At 43.7% G+C, this 17,568-nt stretch overlaps 1 protein-coding gene across 7 annotated transcripts in view; it reads left to right on the forward strand.

The window, feature by feature from the left end:
• The window catches only part of U2SURP (U2 snRNP associated SURP domain containing), a 107,660-nt gene extending 90,341 nt beyond the window's left edge, over positions 1-17,319 (forward strand). For all 7 annotated transcript variants that reach the window (XM_073625882.1, XM_073625885.1, XM_073625883.1 and 4 more), the window contains exons 25-26: positions 12,120-12,287; positions 16,707-17,319. In XM_073625882.1, coding sequence (XP_073481983.1) covers positions 12,120-12,287; positions 16,707-16,845 — 307 coding nt within the window. In that variant the 3' untranslated portion in view covers positions 16,846-17,319. The remainder of the gene's footprint in view (positions 1-12,119; positions 12,288-16,706) is intronic.
• The last annotated feature ends 249 nt before the right edge of the window (positions 17,320-17,568 follow it).

Below are 17,568 nucleotides of genomic sequence, written 5' to 3' on the forward strand. Positions count from 1 at the left end.
GTAAACTTTTGATCAGGGTCATTTGGGTAGTTTCTGTTGTCATTATGATTTAAAAAATGTAAAAACTGTTTATTGATAATAACTAACCATGCGTGAAAGATGTTTTTTGTGTTATCATTGTGTTATCATTCATATTCTCTGAAAAATGACCAAGAAATAATAAATTCTGCCAGGGTATGTAAACTTATGAGCACAACTGTATGTCCAGCTTGCATCCTGTCACTTTGATTTAACAAAAAAAAATGCAAAAACTGCTAAACAACCAACCCTCAAGTTTTATAGTGTTCACTTTTGCAAATTGCCTTACAAAAATGGAGATCTCAGTGCACAGCAATATCGAAAAAATACACAATAAACAATATGTTTCTCACATTCACAAACCCGTAAACTATGGCGGTCTTGGCCAACCTCCATCCTTCATCCAGAAGGTGACTGTGGGGGAAAAAAAGCACACTCTTACCCCTAACGAAGGAGAAAGTGACAGGTCAGGAGACTGGTCACTCCTTTGTATCCAAGAAGAGTTCCTATTTGTAAGTAACTAGCCTCGGTTGCTTAGCAAAAGCCTTGGTTCCTAAGCAAAAGCCCAACCTACTAGTTCTGTAAGAACTGAACCGCCAAGCTCTCCACTTCTGAAGACCAATGAGTGAAGGGGCACTCCATTGGCCTTCATGGACACCTGGACTTAGGAATTCACAGAAGACTGGGTCGGCAGCATGGTATCCAGTAGCTACAAGCGGGTTTTTCACTGCTTGTTGCCCCCTCCTGGCTTTATGCACACAAAGGTATCTTCATATTTCCAAAAAAGAGCAGTTTTCTTAGAGCCCCCAGAAATAATGATTTCTTAAGGGATCATTGCACCTTTATCAGAAAAAGAACGGTCTCGTTGATTTTATTCCAACCTGAACAAGTTCTTGAAGGTACAAAAATTTGAGTCCATCCGATCAGTAATTGTGATCAGTAATTGCTTTGCTTCATCAGGATGACTTTCTTGTATTAGTGGATCAAGGATGCTTACCTATACACCCCGGTTTTCGAGCCATACCAGCAACTTCTGTAATTCGCAATGGAGAAGCACCACTTTCCATTTGTGGTATAGTCTCCCAGCCAGTCCACAGCCCTCAGTGTGTTTACCAAGCTGTTGGCTTCTGTTCTGGGGTTGAGAACCTGGGGTTTTCCTGTTCTGGGGGACCCTATTGTCGGGTACAATTGGCTAGAAACAGATGTTAAATGTCTGGTCCTAATGAGGTTCAGCTGAGTGCTGAACTTTTAGAAGCTGGCCTTGGTTCTAACGCCTTGAGTACTTAGGCTTACTACTTCACACAGCTCAGGTGAAGTTTCTGCTTCCGCAGAATAAATTCACATTTCTTCAAGCCCAGAGTCCCTGAGGTTGTTTAAAAAGTTCCTTGGTTCAAGCTTGTGTGAAGGTGCTGGGGTTGAACATAGGCGTCTTTTTATTTTGTCTGCTATGCTCCACGTCACTCCAGAGCTCTTCAGCTATAATCCTGTTGTTGTTTTTTTTTTTTTTTTTTTTTTTTTTTTTTTTTTACCATTGACAATTTTTATTAAGCTTCCAAGTATACAATACAATGATTGAAAGTGACATTGCATGTAATAAGACAACAGAAAGCAAATTTATAACAATAAAATCATGAAAAAAGAAATGTTAAAAGCATAGCGTTCGTAACAAACTTCTCTAGAAACAGGGGAAAGTAGACCAAAGAGAACTGGAATGACTATTGAAAATTGCTTGGTCCATTTCTGTCAAAGAAGAAGTATAAGAGAAAGGGGAAAAAAGAAAAATGGGGAAATAGAGGTAGACAGAGAAAGGAAGAAGTCCATACTTTTAGGGCTCATCTCTCCGGGGCCCCAAGCGCGTGCCATTTTCCAAGGTGAGGAAGGTCTCATGGGATTACGGAGGAAGTTCTAGCTTCCTGTGCCATGGTTCCCATGTAGCTGTGTGCCTATCCTGTCTGTGAGTCTGGCTGTCATGGATTCCATGATCTCTACGTCCTTAATTCTGGTATACAAATCAGATAGTGACGGGGGGTTCCTGCCTTTCCAGTGTAAGGAAATTAGGCATCTGGCTGCTGTAAATATTTGCATTGCTAGCTTTTTGGTTAGTCTAGGGAGTATGACGGGGGAGGCCCAGTATGAAAAATTTAGGAGAGAGGGGGATATCTACCTCGATCAATCGCTGGAGGAGGTCCCGAACCGCTCGCCAGTAAGGTTGGAGGGAGGGACAGCTCCAATATATGTGGTACAATGTGCCCCGATCTCGGCGGCACCTCCAGCAACGGTCCGAGGCCGACGGGTATATGGCCTGCAGGCGTGAGCGGGTAAGATACCATTGAAAAAGTACCTTGTAAGAGTTTTCTTTGTAAAGTGTGCATATAGAGCTCTTAGCTGGCCATCAACCATACAATAGCCCATTGTTCAGGCGTCAATTCTTCCCCGAGTTGCTCCTCCCATCTACACATGTATTTATGTTCCCCCCTAGTGAGCATGTCATAGGAGTTTATGATTTTATATATGTCCGAGGTCAGACCTTTCTGCGTGGGGCCTGACCGGACTAAGCATTCAAAAGGGGATGGCTTAGAGAATTGGAGGGTAGGGGAGATGGTAAGTGCGTAATGCCTAAGTTTATCAAAGGATAGCAGTGTTCGAGACACTGGGTCCACCAAGTGTCCATAATGGAAGAGTTGTTTTTGCAGCCATGGGAAGATCATCTGAGAGGTTAGGCTGTCAGGTAGTTTAGGGTTATAGAGGAAGGCTGTAACTAGAGAGGCCTCAGATTGTAGAGGGGTGCTCTGGTTTAGCCGCCTCCAGACATTGCGTAAGAGATGCATAGTGTGCAATAGGTCCGAGGAGGAGACATTGGCGTTGGCATTCCACAGTAAATTATTCGGGTGGATAGGCGCTAGCCATATCTTTTCCAGCTGAGTCCAGAGATTATAGGCCGGCAGGGTAACCCAAGAAGCTACAGCTCTCAGTTGTGCAGCATAGTAATAGCGTTGAAGGTGTGGAAAGGCCAATCCCCCCTCCCCTCTGGAAGCAAACATCACCGACCGAGAAATTCGGTGCTGCTTGTAGTTCCATGTAAAATTTAAAAGGTAATTTTGGAGTTTTGTGAAATGGGGCACTGGGATGGGTACTGGGAGAGTCATGAAACAATACAGGAGTTTAGGCAATATGTTAATTTTGATCGACGCACTACGACCAAACCAAGACATCGGATAATGTCTCCATTTGGTCAAGAGGGATCGAATGGATGCAAACAAAGGCCCAAAGTTTGCGTTATATAGAGATTCATATCGAGGTATTTATCTAGATATTTAATGGACTGAAATTTCCATGCATAAGAAAAGTTTTCCAATAGGTGATGCACCTTCGCTGGGGATAGATTAAGCGGGAGGGCCTCCGACTTAGTCGGGTTAACCTTGTAGCCCGACAGGGATCCATAGTCCTGTAGTAGTTTATGGAGGTTAGGAAGAGTAGTGTGTGGCTGTGTCAGGGTCAGGAGGACATCGTCCGCAAATAGTGAGATTTTAAATTCCCGACCTCTAACCTGTACGCCCTTAACATTAGGATCCTGTCGGATCTGGGCTGCCAGGGGTTTGATGCACAAGGCGAAGAGCAGTGGGGAGAGCGGGCAACCCTGCCTTGTTCCATTTGAAATAGGAAAAGTAGTGGTGGCCGCAAAGGGCGTTTTGATGGAGACAGTTGGGGTTGCATATAGGTGCTTAATCGCCTTGAGGAACGGCCCCCGAAAGCCCAGGTGTTCAAGGGTGGAGAACATAAAAGACCAGCTGAGCCTGTCGAAGGCTTTCTCAGCATCTAAACTAAGCAAAAGCGCTTCATTCTTTTGTCTATTAATGATATCTATTAAGTTGATGGCTCTCCTAGTATTGTCTCCTGCTTGACGACCCGGGACAAAGCCAACCTGATCTTTATGGATCAGGGAGGGAAGGATCTCATTTAATCGAAGGGACAGTATTTTCGTAAATATTTTCAGGTCTGAGTTTAATAAGGCTATGGGCCTATAGTTACCACACAACGTGTGGTCCTTATCTGGTTTGGGTATAAGTGTAAGATGTGATGCCTGCATGTCTCTAGGTATTTCTTCCGTACCCATAAATCCGTTAAACAAACGAACCATGCGCGGTAGCAGGGTAGGTAAAAATGATTTGTAATACTCGTATGGGTGGCCATCAGGGCCCGGGGCCTTATTATTTGGGAGGTGTTTCAGAGTGTCCAAAATTTCTTCGTCGGTGATGGGGGAGTTGAGGGAATGTAGGGCTTCTACTGGTAGAGTGGATACCCTGCTGGTGGCAAGGTAGGACTGTACCTGATCCTTAAATGTGCCCTGGATAGGTAGATGCGGTATGGACGGGTTGTTATAAAGATCTGAGTAGTAATTCTTAAGGAGTTGTGCAATGGCGTCCGGATGGAATTGAAGGGTGCCAGTTGTGTCTCGGATAGCTTGAGGGGCTGATGTATGTGTACTTTCTCAAAGTTTACGTGACAATAGGGTATGGGCCTTATTGCCTTTATCGTAATATAGTTGGTGCAATCTCAGTAGAGCCTTCTCTACTCTGCCTATGTCTATACTTTTAAGTATAGCTCTAAGTCGGTAATTTCTCTCAATAAGCGGATAGAGGACGAAGTTGGAAGCCTAGATTCTAGCTCCTGTAAGCGTTGTGTTGTCTGTTGTCTCAACAACTTGGCGTTTTTCTTCCAAGCCGTGGAGATTGCAATACTCTATCCCCTTATGACCGCTTTATGTGCTTCCCAAAGGGTTCCCACCGAGACCTCTGGGGTATTGTTTTCTACAAAATATAACTTTAAAGTCTTTTCCATGTCCATCCTGTATGCAAGATCTTTCAGGAGGAAGTCGTTCAGCCGCCAATGGCACTGTTTGACTTTAGAGGGGTGCAGCTTTAGTGTCATAGTGATTGGCGCATGGTCAGACCATGACATAGGCAGGATACTTACTGCAGTAAGCGCACGTAGAGAGGGGGCGTTGACAAAAAAGTAATCTAGACGAGCATGGGTGTGAAACGGATGGGAATAGTGGGAATATTGACGATCTGTCGGGTGTTCCATGCGTCGAACAAAGCAAATTTGCGGGTGACCTGTCGGAATTGTGTGGATTGTTTGGAAAGGCGTGTTGGGGAGATTTGTTTGATGAGAGATGTTCTATCCGAAGTAGGGGAGAATGGGAGATTAAAATCTCCACCAACGACCAAGAAAGAGTGCTTGGTGCGGAAGAGGCGATTATATACCTTAGTTACAAAGGCCATCTGATTAACATTCGGTGCATAGATGTTGCAAAAGGTTATGTCCGATTGTTGCCACTTGCCACTAAGGATCAGAAAATGACCCTGTGGGTCAGAGTAGGAGGAGGTGGGGGTAAATGGAGATCCTTTTTTAATTAAAATTGCCACCCCTGCTCTCTTTTTAGTATTAGAGGCCAAATAGCCCACAGGGAATAAACGCAACGTAAATGCTAGGGTGCCCGTTTTGTTAAAGTGTGTTTCTTGTATAAAAATGACCTCTGCGCCAGAGTCTTTGAAGCTTCGTAGTGCTAATTGGCGCTTAAAGTTGGAGTTGAGGCCATTTACATTATGTGAATATATCTGTATCATTTTGCGGTTTGGAGTACTGGCGACAAACGGTAAAGAAGCATGTGTCGAGCTGTGGTGTACTTATCTGGCCTGCAGTTCCAGGAAGTTGTGTTTCGAGACCATAGACGAGTTCCTCCATCCAGACAGCAACTCGGGAGCCCAGGAGAGACGAGGCATGGAGGGAGGAGGAGGGAAAAAAAAAGACACGTAAATAAAATAAACTAAACATATTTCAAGTAGAAATCTACTTACAAACCTAAAGTCCCATGTTACCCCCATCGTCTATCCAGATCGAGGGCGGTAAGTAGTAATCAAGGGGGGACTGTTAAATCACTGATTGAGCTAGGGGGGTAGTGTCGGAAAGAGGTCCAATCAGTACCTATGATCCAGGACCGCTAAGAAACATATCAATTAATTGTTTAAACAGTAGCTAGGGGACAATACTAGCTGTTATAGAGAAACAAACTATCTGAACTTGTAGGCAAAACCAGGCAGGCAACAAGCCATATGTTTACGGTCGTCCAGGTCGAGACCCGACTTCAGAGAGGTCAGTACCTCAATTTGGCGGACAAGACTCCGGAGGACTCAATGTCCAGGAGGGACAGTAGTCGGCTCCCATTGGAGGGTCGTGGCCATCCAGAGGCAAGATCCCGGTGATTGCAGCTAACATACAAACAAAAGCTAACTATGGCAACCTGTGTATAGCCACTACATCACTTCAGAAACGAGTTTGCCTATTCAGGGAGGAACAAAAATAGGTAAGTCAGTGAGGGCTGATGGTACTGATCAAGTCGGCCGGTGTTTGGGACTCATCCGATGAGTGTCCGGGGGTGGTCTTCTTCGCTTCGCAGGCACTTTTTGCCATCCAGTTGATGGAGGGGGGAATGATGTCCCAATCTGGGAGATCAGGGGTAGAGACAGTGAGAGTTTCACAAAAGAAACAAAGGTCCTCAGGGACTCGAAGCGTCGCTGTCTTCCCGGCATGCGTGGCTGTGAGGCTGAATGGAAAACCCCATCGGTAGGTGATGATGTTCTCTTGGAGAGAGTGGAGGAGTGGTTGGAGAAGCTGGCGCTTCTGCAGGGTGATCCACGAAAGATCAGGAAAGAGTTGAATGGGGGTGCTGTCTACAAGGTTTAATCGCCCGGGCCTTGCGCATGATATCATCTTTTAACGCAAATGAGTGCGCTCTGCAAATTATATCTCTGGGTTTAGACGCTTGATCTTTGGGCTGCAAGGCTCTGTGAGCTCTGCCCATTTCAATGTGGGTGGAGGTAGGGACTCCCAGCAAGTTGTTGAAAATCGTTTGGAGGATCGAATGAAGGTCCTCTGGACCAGAAGATTCTGGGAGCCCCCGGATCCTAATATTGTTGCGACAATTACGATTGTCTAGATCTTCTAGGTGGCACTGCATGTCACGGAGCATATATCGATCGTCTGTTTGATGTGACTGAATTCTATGGACCGTGAGTTTAGTAGCTTGTAAGTTTTCATCTAGGTCTTCCACCTGTGTAGCTAGCTGGCGAAAATCCGCCTGCAGGGTTTTAATTTCACTGCGGCACGCTTCTTTGACCTCAGAGATCAGCAATTTAAAGTCTGCTTTCGTGGGCAATGAGTGGAGTTGTTCCCTCCAGGAGATTAGTTCATCTGCTGTAAGGATGGAGGGTATCTTAGGTAGGGGTTGGTGGTGGATCTGAGGTTGTGAGGAGGGGGCCCAGGGTTCAAACCACTCTCTTTGGTCATCCATTTGCAATGGCGGAGCCGGGCTCAGATGGGGGCGGGGGGGTCTCCAGTGAGGCCCATGGTGCTGCCTTTGCGGGATTGGAGAGGCCTCTGTGGCTTTGGAGAGCCTGGGGCTAAGGATGGGGTTAATGTGGTTGGTGGAGGCCGGCCGCCGCAGCAGAGATTGTGAGCGGCCCTGGTGAGGTATAGGAGGTAATCCCCAGTGTTGAAAGGCAGGATGGGTTCCCCGCAGGGATAAAGAGTCTTGATCGCAACTGGGGTGGCCCGAGAGCGGGGGGATCAGAGGGGAACTCACCAGTGGAGCCACTTGCCGCTCGGTATGTAGGCCACAAGATGGCGGCGGAATGTCTCCATGCGGGGATGAAGGAGGGCCTCCCAGCGTCGATGGAGCTCAGGTTCTGGTAGCAGGCCGGCTGCGGGTCATCATGACTCCGGGAGTTGTGGTAGTGAGAGCTTCCGCAGCTGCCTGATTCACCCCCCAGGCCGCCGAGTGTGAGAGAGAAGGCGGCTGTGAGGCGCGCTGCTGCACCATGTTGTCTTCCTCCTGCATGGCGGAGTCCGGGAGCGGAGGGAAGTAAGACTGGATCGGGGGACCCCGTGAATAAGAGCGTCCGGAGGTACCCCCTTGCCTTGGTGTTTTGCCTGGCTTGTTTCTGCCCATCAGAATGGAGCTGTGTCCCCAGAAATCGCGGTTTCAGAGCGGGTCCGTGAGGAGCGAGGAGATCACACGTCCATCTCGGTCAACGTCTGGCCACACCCCCCTATGATCCTGTTCTTATAGGACAAACCTCAGTAGTTACTGAATTAGTGTAACTGATTCCAGGTCACCTCTGGAATAGGGATAGGCACGTTTCTGATCCTGTATTTCCTACACTCCTCAAGTTGAGGCAGTCAGCCTGCAGGAAGGTGTACCACCCTACATGGATGGCCTTTTTTGCCTGGTGTAAGACTCCCACATTTCATCCTGAACTGTATGTAGTGAGTCACATGTTAACTTTCTCCAGTCTGATGTGGAGATGTACTTTGGCATTAAGCACCATCAAGGGATGACACTTGATATTGGCCTTGGCTGTTTTGTTTTTAGAGACCTAACTTATCTCCTTCATTGTTAAAAGCCTTGTGCAGGGTGTCACTCGGATTATCACAAGGATTGTTTCACCTACATGGCCCCCCCCTTGTCTCCGTGGGACCTTAACTTGGTTGTCTTTTTTTTGCAGACTGCTTACCTTGTGGTTTCTTACATGCAAGATGGTCTTTTTGTTGGCCATTATCTTGACTCACAGGAGGAGTTGATTTACTAAAACTGGAGAATACAAAATCAGGTGCAGCTCTGCATATAAGCCAATCGGCTTTCAGGTTCTATTGTCAAAGCTTAATTGAACAAGCTGAAATTAGAACCTGATTGGCTAGCATTCACAGCTGCACCAGATTTTGCACTCCCCAGGTTTTAGTAGATCAGCCCCCACAGAGTCTGAGTTGACTGCTCTTCCCTGCAGGGAACCTTTCCTGGTCCTTCAGCTAACAAATCCACCATCCGAAAAAAAAGGTGCTTCACTGATTGGATGTTGGAGATCTTCGAGTTTATCCAAAGACTACAACTTAATTTCGATAGTCTGGTTCCCCTTTGTTCTGTCTGAAGTTCCTCGTAAGGGTCAGGCTGCATCTATTTCTAGATGGATTTGTCAGCTCATTTTTTAGGTCTGTAGTAACAAGGACAAGGCTCCTCCTTTCCTAGGAAAAGCCCTTTCCACTAGGGGTTTCAAAGCTCCCTGGGCTATTCAGCATCAAGCTTCTGTTGAAGTTTTACCAAGTAGATGGTCATACCTTTTTCAGATGCAAGTTTTGGGTGGAAGATCTTACAGGTGGCTTTGTAGTGGAATTTACCCTCTGTTCTCTTTTGGGCATGTTGGCCCTGTACCTGTTATGTCCAACCCTCATGTTCAGTACTTTATAACACACCCCAAGTAGTCATGATTACGAATTCCTTTGTCCTGTGATGTACAGTGAAGAAATTAGGATTTTTGAGTTACCTGTAAAATCTTTCTCAAAGTCCAAAAATGTAAAAAATAATTAACTCTTATGGACTTCAGATTTAATGAGGTTGGCAAGACTAGTCAGCATTATATAACTGTTAACTAAACACCATTCCATAGTGTAGCACAACCCCCAATTCCAGAAAAGTTGGGACAGTGTGTAAAATCTACATAAAAACAGAATGCAATGATTTGCAAATCTCATAAACCTATATTTTGTTCACAGTAGAAATTAGAAAACCTAGTCTGAGAAATGTACAATTTAAAAAAAAAATTAGGTAAATTTTGAAATTGGTGACGCAACACGTGTCAGAAAAGTTGGAACAGAGCAACAAAAAGCTGGCAAAGTAAGTGGTACTAGCAAGGAAGAGCTGGAAGGACATTTTTCAACTAATGAAGTTAATTGGCAACATGTCCGTAACAGGACTGGGGATAAAAAAAGAGCATCATGGAGTGACAGAGTGTCTCAGGTGTACAGATGACCAGAGGTTCACCAGTCCGTGAAAAGTTGCAATATTCCTTAACGTGCACTTGCAAAGTCTTTAAATATGTCATCACCTACAATACATTCTTTCATCAAAATATTCAGAGAATCTGGAGAATTCCCTGTGTGCAAGGGACAAGGCCAAAGCGCAATATTGGATGCCTTTTGATCTTCAAGGCCTCAGGCGGCATTACAATAAAACCGAGCATGATTCTGTGATCGACATCACTGCATGAGCTCAGAAATACTTCCAAAAATCACTGCCTGTGAACACAGTTCACCGTGCCTTCCAAAGATGCAAGGTAAAGCTCTAACATGCAAAGTAGAAGCCATATCTGAACATGATCCAGAAACGCCCACCATCTTCTTTGAACCAAAGCTCGTTTTAAATGGTCAGATAAACTGAAATTTTGACATTCTTTTTGGCAACCATGGGCTCCGCATCCTCCAGACTAAAGAGGAGAGAGACCTTCCAGCTTGTTATAAGCACTCAGTTCAAAAGCCTACATCTCTGATGGTATGGGGCGAATTAGTGCCGATGGAATGGGCATGTTGCACATCTGGAAAGGCACCCTCAATGCTGAAAGATATATTGAGGTTTTAAAGCAGCGTCCAGACAGCGTCTTTTTCAGGGAAGGGAAGGCAATATTTCAGCAGGACAATGCTAAACCACATACTGCTTCTATGAAATCGGCATGGCTTCATAGTAGAAGGGTCTGGGTGCTTAAAGCGGAGTTCCACCCAAAAATTGAACTTCCGCTGTCCGGATCCCCCCCCCCGGTGTCAAATTTGGCACCTCTCAGGGGGAAGGAGAAGATACCTGTCTAATAGGGTAATTGCTCCCACTTCCGGCGAAAGATCGCCACAGTATCCACGGCAATCTACGCCATGTCCAGCCCATCCTCTGCCCCCCGCCCCCCCCCCCCGTCTTCTGGGAGAGACACAGGTCCCAGAAGACAGCAAGGACCACTCAGAATGCTCAGCGCGACTCGCGTATGTGCAGTAGTGCACTTCCTGATTCCCTTAATAGCTATGCCAGCACCTCCACCTGGAGCTGAGGGTCGGGAGAGGACATCGCGGGTGCCCTGGACAGGTATATGTCCTTATTTTAAAAGTCAGCAGCTGCAGTATTTGTAGCTGCTGACTATTAATTTATTTTTATTTTTTTAGGCGGAACTCTAATTGGCCTGCCTGCAGTCCAGACCTTTAACTAATTGAAAATATTTGGCGCATCTTGACATGAAAACTACGACGACCCAGGACTGTTGAGCAGTTAGAATCATATATTGCGCAAAAATGGGAAAATCTTTCTCTCCCAAAACTCCAGCAACTGGTCTCCTCAGTTCCCAGATGTTTACAGAGTTTTGTTCAAGAAGAGGGGACGATACACTGTGGTAAACATGGCCCTGCCCCAACTTTTTTGAGACTTGTTGCTGCCATCAATTTAAAATTTTTCCTATTTTCTTCTTGGTGCATTTTCTCAGTTTAAGCATTTGATATGTTTTCTATTGTGAATACAATAAGGTTTATGAGATTTGCAGATCGTTATATTTTGTTATGTAAATTTTACACAGTGTCCTAACTTTTTTGGAATTGAGGTTGTAACTTATGGTATGCATAAAAATGCTTTTAAATTTGCACTTGTGAAATCTCGAAGGTCAGGCTTGAACTGGGAATCCTTTTCACGTGGCCAGCAGCAGAGAGAAATGCCAGCATAGTATAATCCAAGGATACAGGATATCTACTTCGGGCCCATAGTTACTGCAACGTGTATGGGGCCCAACCTTCCCTGTCAAAAAGCTATGTCATTTTATTAGAGCTCACTTGTCAAATAGCTAAAATATAGGGAAGGAGAGAGGCTTTTGATTAAAAAAAAAAAACTTGACCTGATTTCTGCCAAGGGGCTTACAGATTTGTCCATACACATCAGTTATGTTTTATCTCAGCATGTTTCACTTTATTACACTGGATTGCTTTATTACATTTGTGTTTTTTCTGTGAATCCACTATTAGCCTTTCTCCTAAGGATTTCGGCAAAATTATAATCTTTACTTTTAACTTGCCTTTTGCACTTTAGTTCAGCTATGTTTATTACTATGAGAGGCACGTTTTGAGTTAATTGGCACATGTTTAAGCAGTAATTGGATGGGAGTCGTTTTTAAGGCTTCTAAAATGTCTTTATAAATAAAGTGGTTCCTGATACTAGATTTATCATTCATTTGTTCACATTCCTCCAGGAAAAAACGTCACAGTGGTTCCCCCAGTCCATCACGCAGTAGCAGTAGTAAGCGAGGCAAATCTCCTTCACCAAAATCAGAACGATCTGAGAGGTCACACAAGGACACCTCCAGATCACGATCCTCTCATAAAGACTCTCCCAGAGATGCCGCTAAGAAGTCTAAAAGGTGAGCTGTAAATTCATCCATGCCATTTAAAATTTTAAATAAATTATTTTCGCATACATTTCTTTTTGCAACTTATTTTTGCAAATGCAAACCGAAAAAGGAAAGACAATTTCTTCTATCTTCATTAAGGGTGTGACATTTTGTTCAGTTAGTTTGCACTATAACAATGACATTCTGGCATAATCACAGTTGCAGGGAAAATGTGTAAAAATATATTTGTGTGAAGAGCCTGGCACCTCGCTTGTGGTGTGGCTTCTAATTCTAATCTGAATACTTCTTAAAAAGCAGTCTGTTACCAGGCTAAATCCTTCTTTTTTTTTTTTTTTTTTTTTTTTTATGAAGACTGCCACATTCCTACTGAAAATGTGGTAAGGAACCTGTTCAGAATCTGAAATTTCAGCCTTAGAACTAATATGCAGCTTGTTAGGCGAAGGCAGCATTTTTCAAAAAGCAGGAATTTAGCTTAAAGTAGAAGTCCACCCTAACCCTAAAATCCCTGCATCTACAGACCTCCACGATCTAACGCTAACCTATCTAGCCCTGTAAAGAAAAATTCGATATACATATAGTTTTTTGAAGCCGATCTGACCCGATCCCATGCTGGGCTGTCAGCTGCGGCTTCGCTGTTTAGGCCGTTGCAGAGGACACACCTGACAACGAAGGCCCCATAGTAAGTGGATGACGTCACTCCCCATTCATCTCACAGCCGTTGTCGGCTATGTCCTCTGCAGAGCTTCCGCCGCTGGAGATCAGGTCAGATCGGCTTCATAAAACATATGTATACAGATTTTGATAGGTTAGTGTTAGATTGGATGTCTGTAGATGCAGGGATTTTAGTTTTAGGGTGGACTTGTACTTTAAAGCGGAGTTCCGCTTAAAAAAAAAAAAATTTAAGTCAGCAGCTACAAATACTGCAGCTGCTGACTTTTAATAATCGGACACTTACCTGTCCACCGATGTGGGGGGAACGAAGCCCCGCTCGCCCCCTCTTCTCTACAGCACCGGCATTGTCACTGTGGGCGCCCGGCTGTGGCTGCAAACTGGGCACGCACGACCTGTGTGGCGCACTGTTACTGGCCGGGCAATCATCTGGGACCTGTGACGTGTCCCAGACGATTGCTGAGAGGGAGGGGGAGAGGTGAACTTGCTTCCGGCGCCCTGGGAGGAAGCTCCCCCTCCAACCCCCCCCCAAAAAAAAAATGACAGCAGCTAGAGGTCATTGTGACGTTTGGCAGTTGCCTCGTTAACTGCTCACATAAGCGGCTAATAAGCCACTGGATTGCTTATACTGACTGTGGAAAGGGGTCCCCCCTGTCCTGCCACCCTCTGGTGCCTCCCAGACTCTCCCACCCCGACGTGGGAGTCAGGAACCCAATCCAGCAGTTTCATTGGCTTACAATAGAGGTTTTGAGGACCGGATCGTCTCCGATCACCTCTATTGTCTAGGAGACTGGAAGCGACAGGCATTTTCGTCACGGCTAGAGCAGATATAAATACTTCCTTTTGTTTTTTTTGTTTTTTAACTGGTAAGCATGAGATCATAAACCCCAGATGTCTTCATAAAGAGGACCTGTCATGCTTTATTTCTATCACAAGGGATGTTTACTTTTCTTGGGAATTAAATAAAAAGTGATGATTTTGTAGCATGGGAAAGACACATGAATATGAGTGATACAATTGCTGCCGACCCAAATGGGTCACAATATGGCAAAGTCTCCCCCAGTGGGGTTTTTCCGCAGCAAAATTGCAATCATTAGAAAATGGTTTATAAAAGTTTTTTTTTATTGAAAAAATGCTATTTTTTCAATAAAAAACTTTTCTAAACGATCTTCTAACGATTGTAATTTTGCTGCGGAAAAAACCCACTGGGGGAAAACTTTCCCATATTGTGATATTGTATTTTTCGCCTATGGAGATTTTTAAGTATCGTAGTTTGTTGCTTTTCCATGAGCATGCGCAGTTTTAAAGCTTGACATGTTGGGTATCTGTTTACTCGGCATAACATCATCTTATATATTTCAGCAAACGGGTTATATATGTTTTTTTTTTTTGTTTTTACATTAAATCTAATTAACCACTAGCCGACCGCTGCGCACCGATATACGTCGGCACAATGGCAGCGGTGGGCAAATGGGTGTACCTGTACGTTCCCTTTAAGACGCGGGGATAGCAGGCGCGCGCCTGCCACATACAGCGTGACCGTGCCTGCAGGACCGGCAGACTCTATGTCCGCCGGTCTACCCGCGACCATGTCACGGAGCTGCAGAACAGGGAAGTGCCTATGTAAACAAGCCATTTCCCCGTTCTGTCTTGTGACATGACAGAGATCACTGCTCATCGGGAGCAGTGATTGCTGTCATTTCAGTGGTAGCCCACCCCCCCACCACAGTTAGAATCACTCCCTAGGACACACGTAACCCCTTCTTCGCTCCCTAGTGGTTAACCCCTTCCCTGCCAGTGTCATTTACACAGTAATCAGTGCATTTTTATAGCACTGATCGCTGTATAAGTAACAATGGTCCCAAAATAATGTCAAAAGTGTCCGACATAATGTCGTAGTCACGATAAAAATCACAGGTCGCCGCCATTACTAAAAAAAAAAAAAGAATAATAAAAATGCCATAAATCTATCCCCTATTTTGTAGACACTGTAACTTTTGCGCAAACCAATCAATATACGCTTGCAATTTTATTTTTCCAAAAATATATAGAAGAATACATATCGGCCTAAACTGAGGGAAAAAAAATTTATATATATTTTTGGGGGATATTTATTATAGCAAAAAGTAAAAAAAATTACGTTTTTTTTTTTTCTTCAAAATTGTCGCTCTTTTATTTGTTTATAGCGCAAAAAATAAATAAAAAAACGCAGAGGTGATCAAATACCACCGAAAGAAAGCTCTATTTGTGGGGAAAAAAAAGGACATAAATTTTGTTTGCTTGAAACGGCTCACGACCGCGCAAAGTGGTCTGGTCAGGAAGGGGTTAAAATCTTCCGCGGCTGAAGTGGTTAGTGTATTTTTGCCAAAAAATTGTGTTTAAAAAAAACGCTGTGCAAATACTGTGTGACGTTAAAAAAATATATATATATTATTTGAGGGTTCAAAGTAATTTCCTAGCAAACAATACAGACTTTTGAAAACAAAGTGTCAAAAAAAGCCTAGTATTCAAGTGGTTAAAGCAGAACTAAAGTGTAAAATTAAAAAACAGGCCACCTTTATTTAGCAGTGTGTATTCAGCAATAAAATAAACCTGCATGCAGTTCAGCCTCGGAAGGATTTACCCATGCCACGTCATTTTTTTTTTTTTTTTTTTTTTTTTTTGATATGGCGCTGTGTCGCTTTAACTGACAAAAATGATGTCCTCTTTTTTTTTTTTCCCACAAATAGAGCTTTCTTTTGGTGGTATTTGATCACCTCTGCGTTTTTTTTTTTTTTTCTAATTATTTTGCGCTATAAACCAAAAAAAGCAACAATTTTTTGGGAAAAAAAAACCCAAATTGTTTTACTTTCTGCTATAAAACATTTCCAAAAAAAAAAGATCCCTGTTCTGTCACTGCAGGGAACGATCGCGGGTGGCCTGTGGACATAGTCCCCCAGAACCGCTGATTGGCTCCCCTGATGGCCAATGGGAGCGACCGCTTGCTCACAAAAGCGAGTTCCCGAACCAACGTGCACCTACAGCGATTTGTGGGATCGTGCCACCTTGCCGCGGTATAATAACGGCTGGTTGGCAAGTGGTTAAAATGTACACTGAACAGCACATGTGCCACTCAATTTACATTCTGGTACAGTGCCTGTGTACTGTGCTGACTGAACACATGCGCACAGAATGCATTAAGATAAAAAAAAAACCATCTGCCTTTACAACCACTTTAAGGTCAGATATAAAGCAGAACTAAATTAAATTTAAGAATGAAAAATTAAGCTTTTGGGGCCTTTAGGAGCTTTCGCCACATTGTGCAAGTATGCTCAGCATATTCAGACATTATGTTAACTTTACCCTTGGAAGTTCCCTCCTCCAGCAATGCAATTCCTATGCTCCCCCTCATCGCCCATACTTTCATCTTCTGGTCTTGTTTTGGGATCAGAGTCTGCAGCCGTCTTGATTGGCTGGGCCAAAACAACTTGACTCCTATTGTACGTACATCAAAGTTAATCTTTGCACCCACTGCATGCCAAGATTGTACACACTGAGTTGCCAGTGCAAGAAAAAGGTAGTAAGGGGGGGAAGTATACATCTTTAACAAGCATATGTGTATTCGGGTTCTTGCATACCCTTTCTTCATGACTGATTGATTGATTGTTTTTTAAAGGTAAATTGAAGATATTTTGTTGTCTTTTGAGAATTTAACCATGTTATCAATATGCACGTTTCTACACACAAATGTCTCATACAAGCACAAACACTGTGTTTCAGGTCACCATCTGGATCTCGAACGCCTAAAAGATCTCGACGGTCACGATCAAGGTCACCTAAAAAATCTATGAAAAAGTCCAGATCCCAGTCCCGATCCCCACACAGATCTCACAAAAAGTCAAAGAAAAGTAAACACTGACAGGACTTCTTACCACCACCTTTTATTTTTATTTTTTTTTTTTTTTTAATGAAGATGTCATTTAAATTGCTTTTTTTTTTTTTTTTTTCTTTGTGCCTGAGACGTTTGAGAGAAAAAAAAAAAAACAGGAAAAAAAAACAGTAAAAGTATCAAAAACCCAATAAGGCAGCATTCCTACATTTTCTGTGAATGCATGTAAGTAACTGCATCTGTAGAACTTGTCACTGTTTTATATTGTACAAAGAAAGCCCTGTCCACCGTGACTATGTATTTCCACCAAATGAACTGTTCGTGCTAGGAATTTCTCCACCACTGTCTGTATATGATCTGCTGGCGGTAGTAAACATCATTTTTTTTTCTCTGCCTCCCCTATCCTTGTTTGTTTTTAAAACGTGAACTTGTTTCCTTGCCCTCATTTTTGTAGCTTTACAGAATTTGCGTTAGGTTTCAAATAAAATCTGAAATGATTATTAACTTGCTTGGGCCTTGCTCAGAGAAAAGATGCTTCTGCTGGCAATCAGCATGAGCTATTTGGATCTGAGTGTAGAAATTGTGATTTTTAATGTTGTATACTATTATTTGTTAATTTTTCCAAAGTCCAGGAAATGAATGACCGATTTCACATTGAATATATACTTACATGCAGCTGTTGGGCTGCTTTCAGCTATATCATGGCAGTATGCTTAAAGAATGGTCATAAAGTCAAATTATTTTTCCACATTG

Source organism: Aquarana catesbeiana, linkage group LG04, assembly GCF_042186555.1.
Source record: "Aquarana catesbeiana isolate 2022-GZ linkage group LG04, ASM4218655v1, whole genome shotgun sequence".
Lineage (NCBI taxonomy): Eukaryota > Metazoa > Chordata > Amphibia > Anura > Ranidae > Aquarana > Aquarana catesbeiana.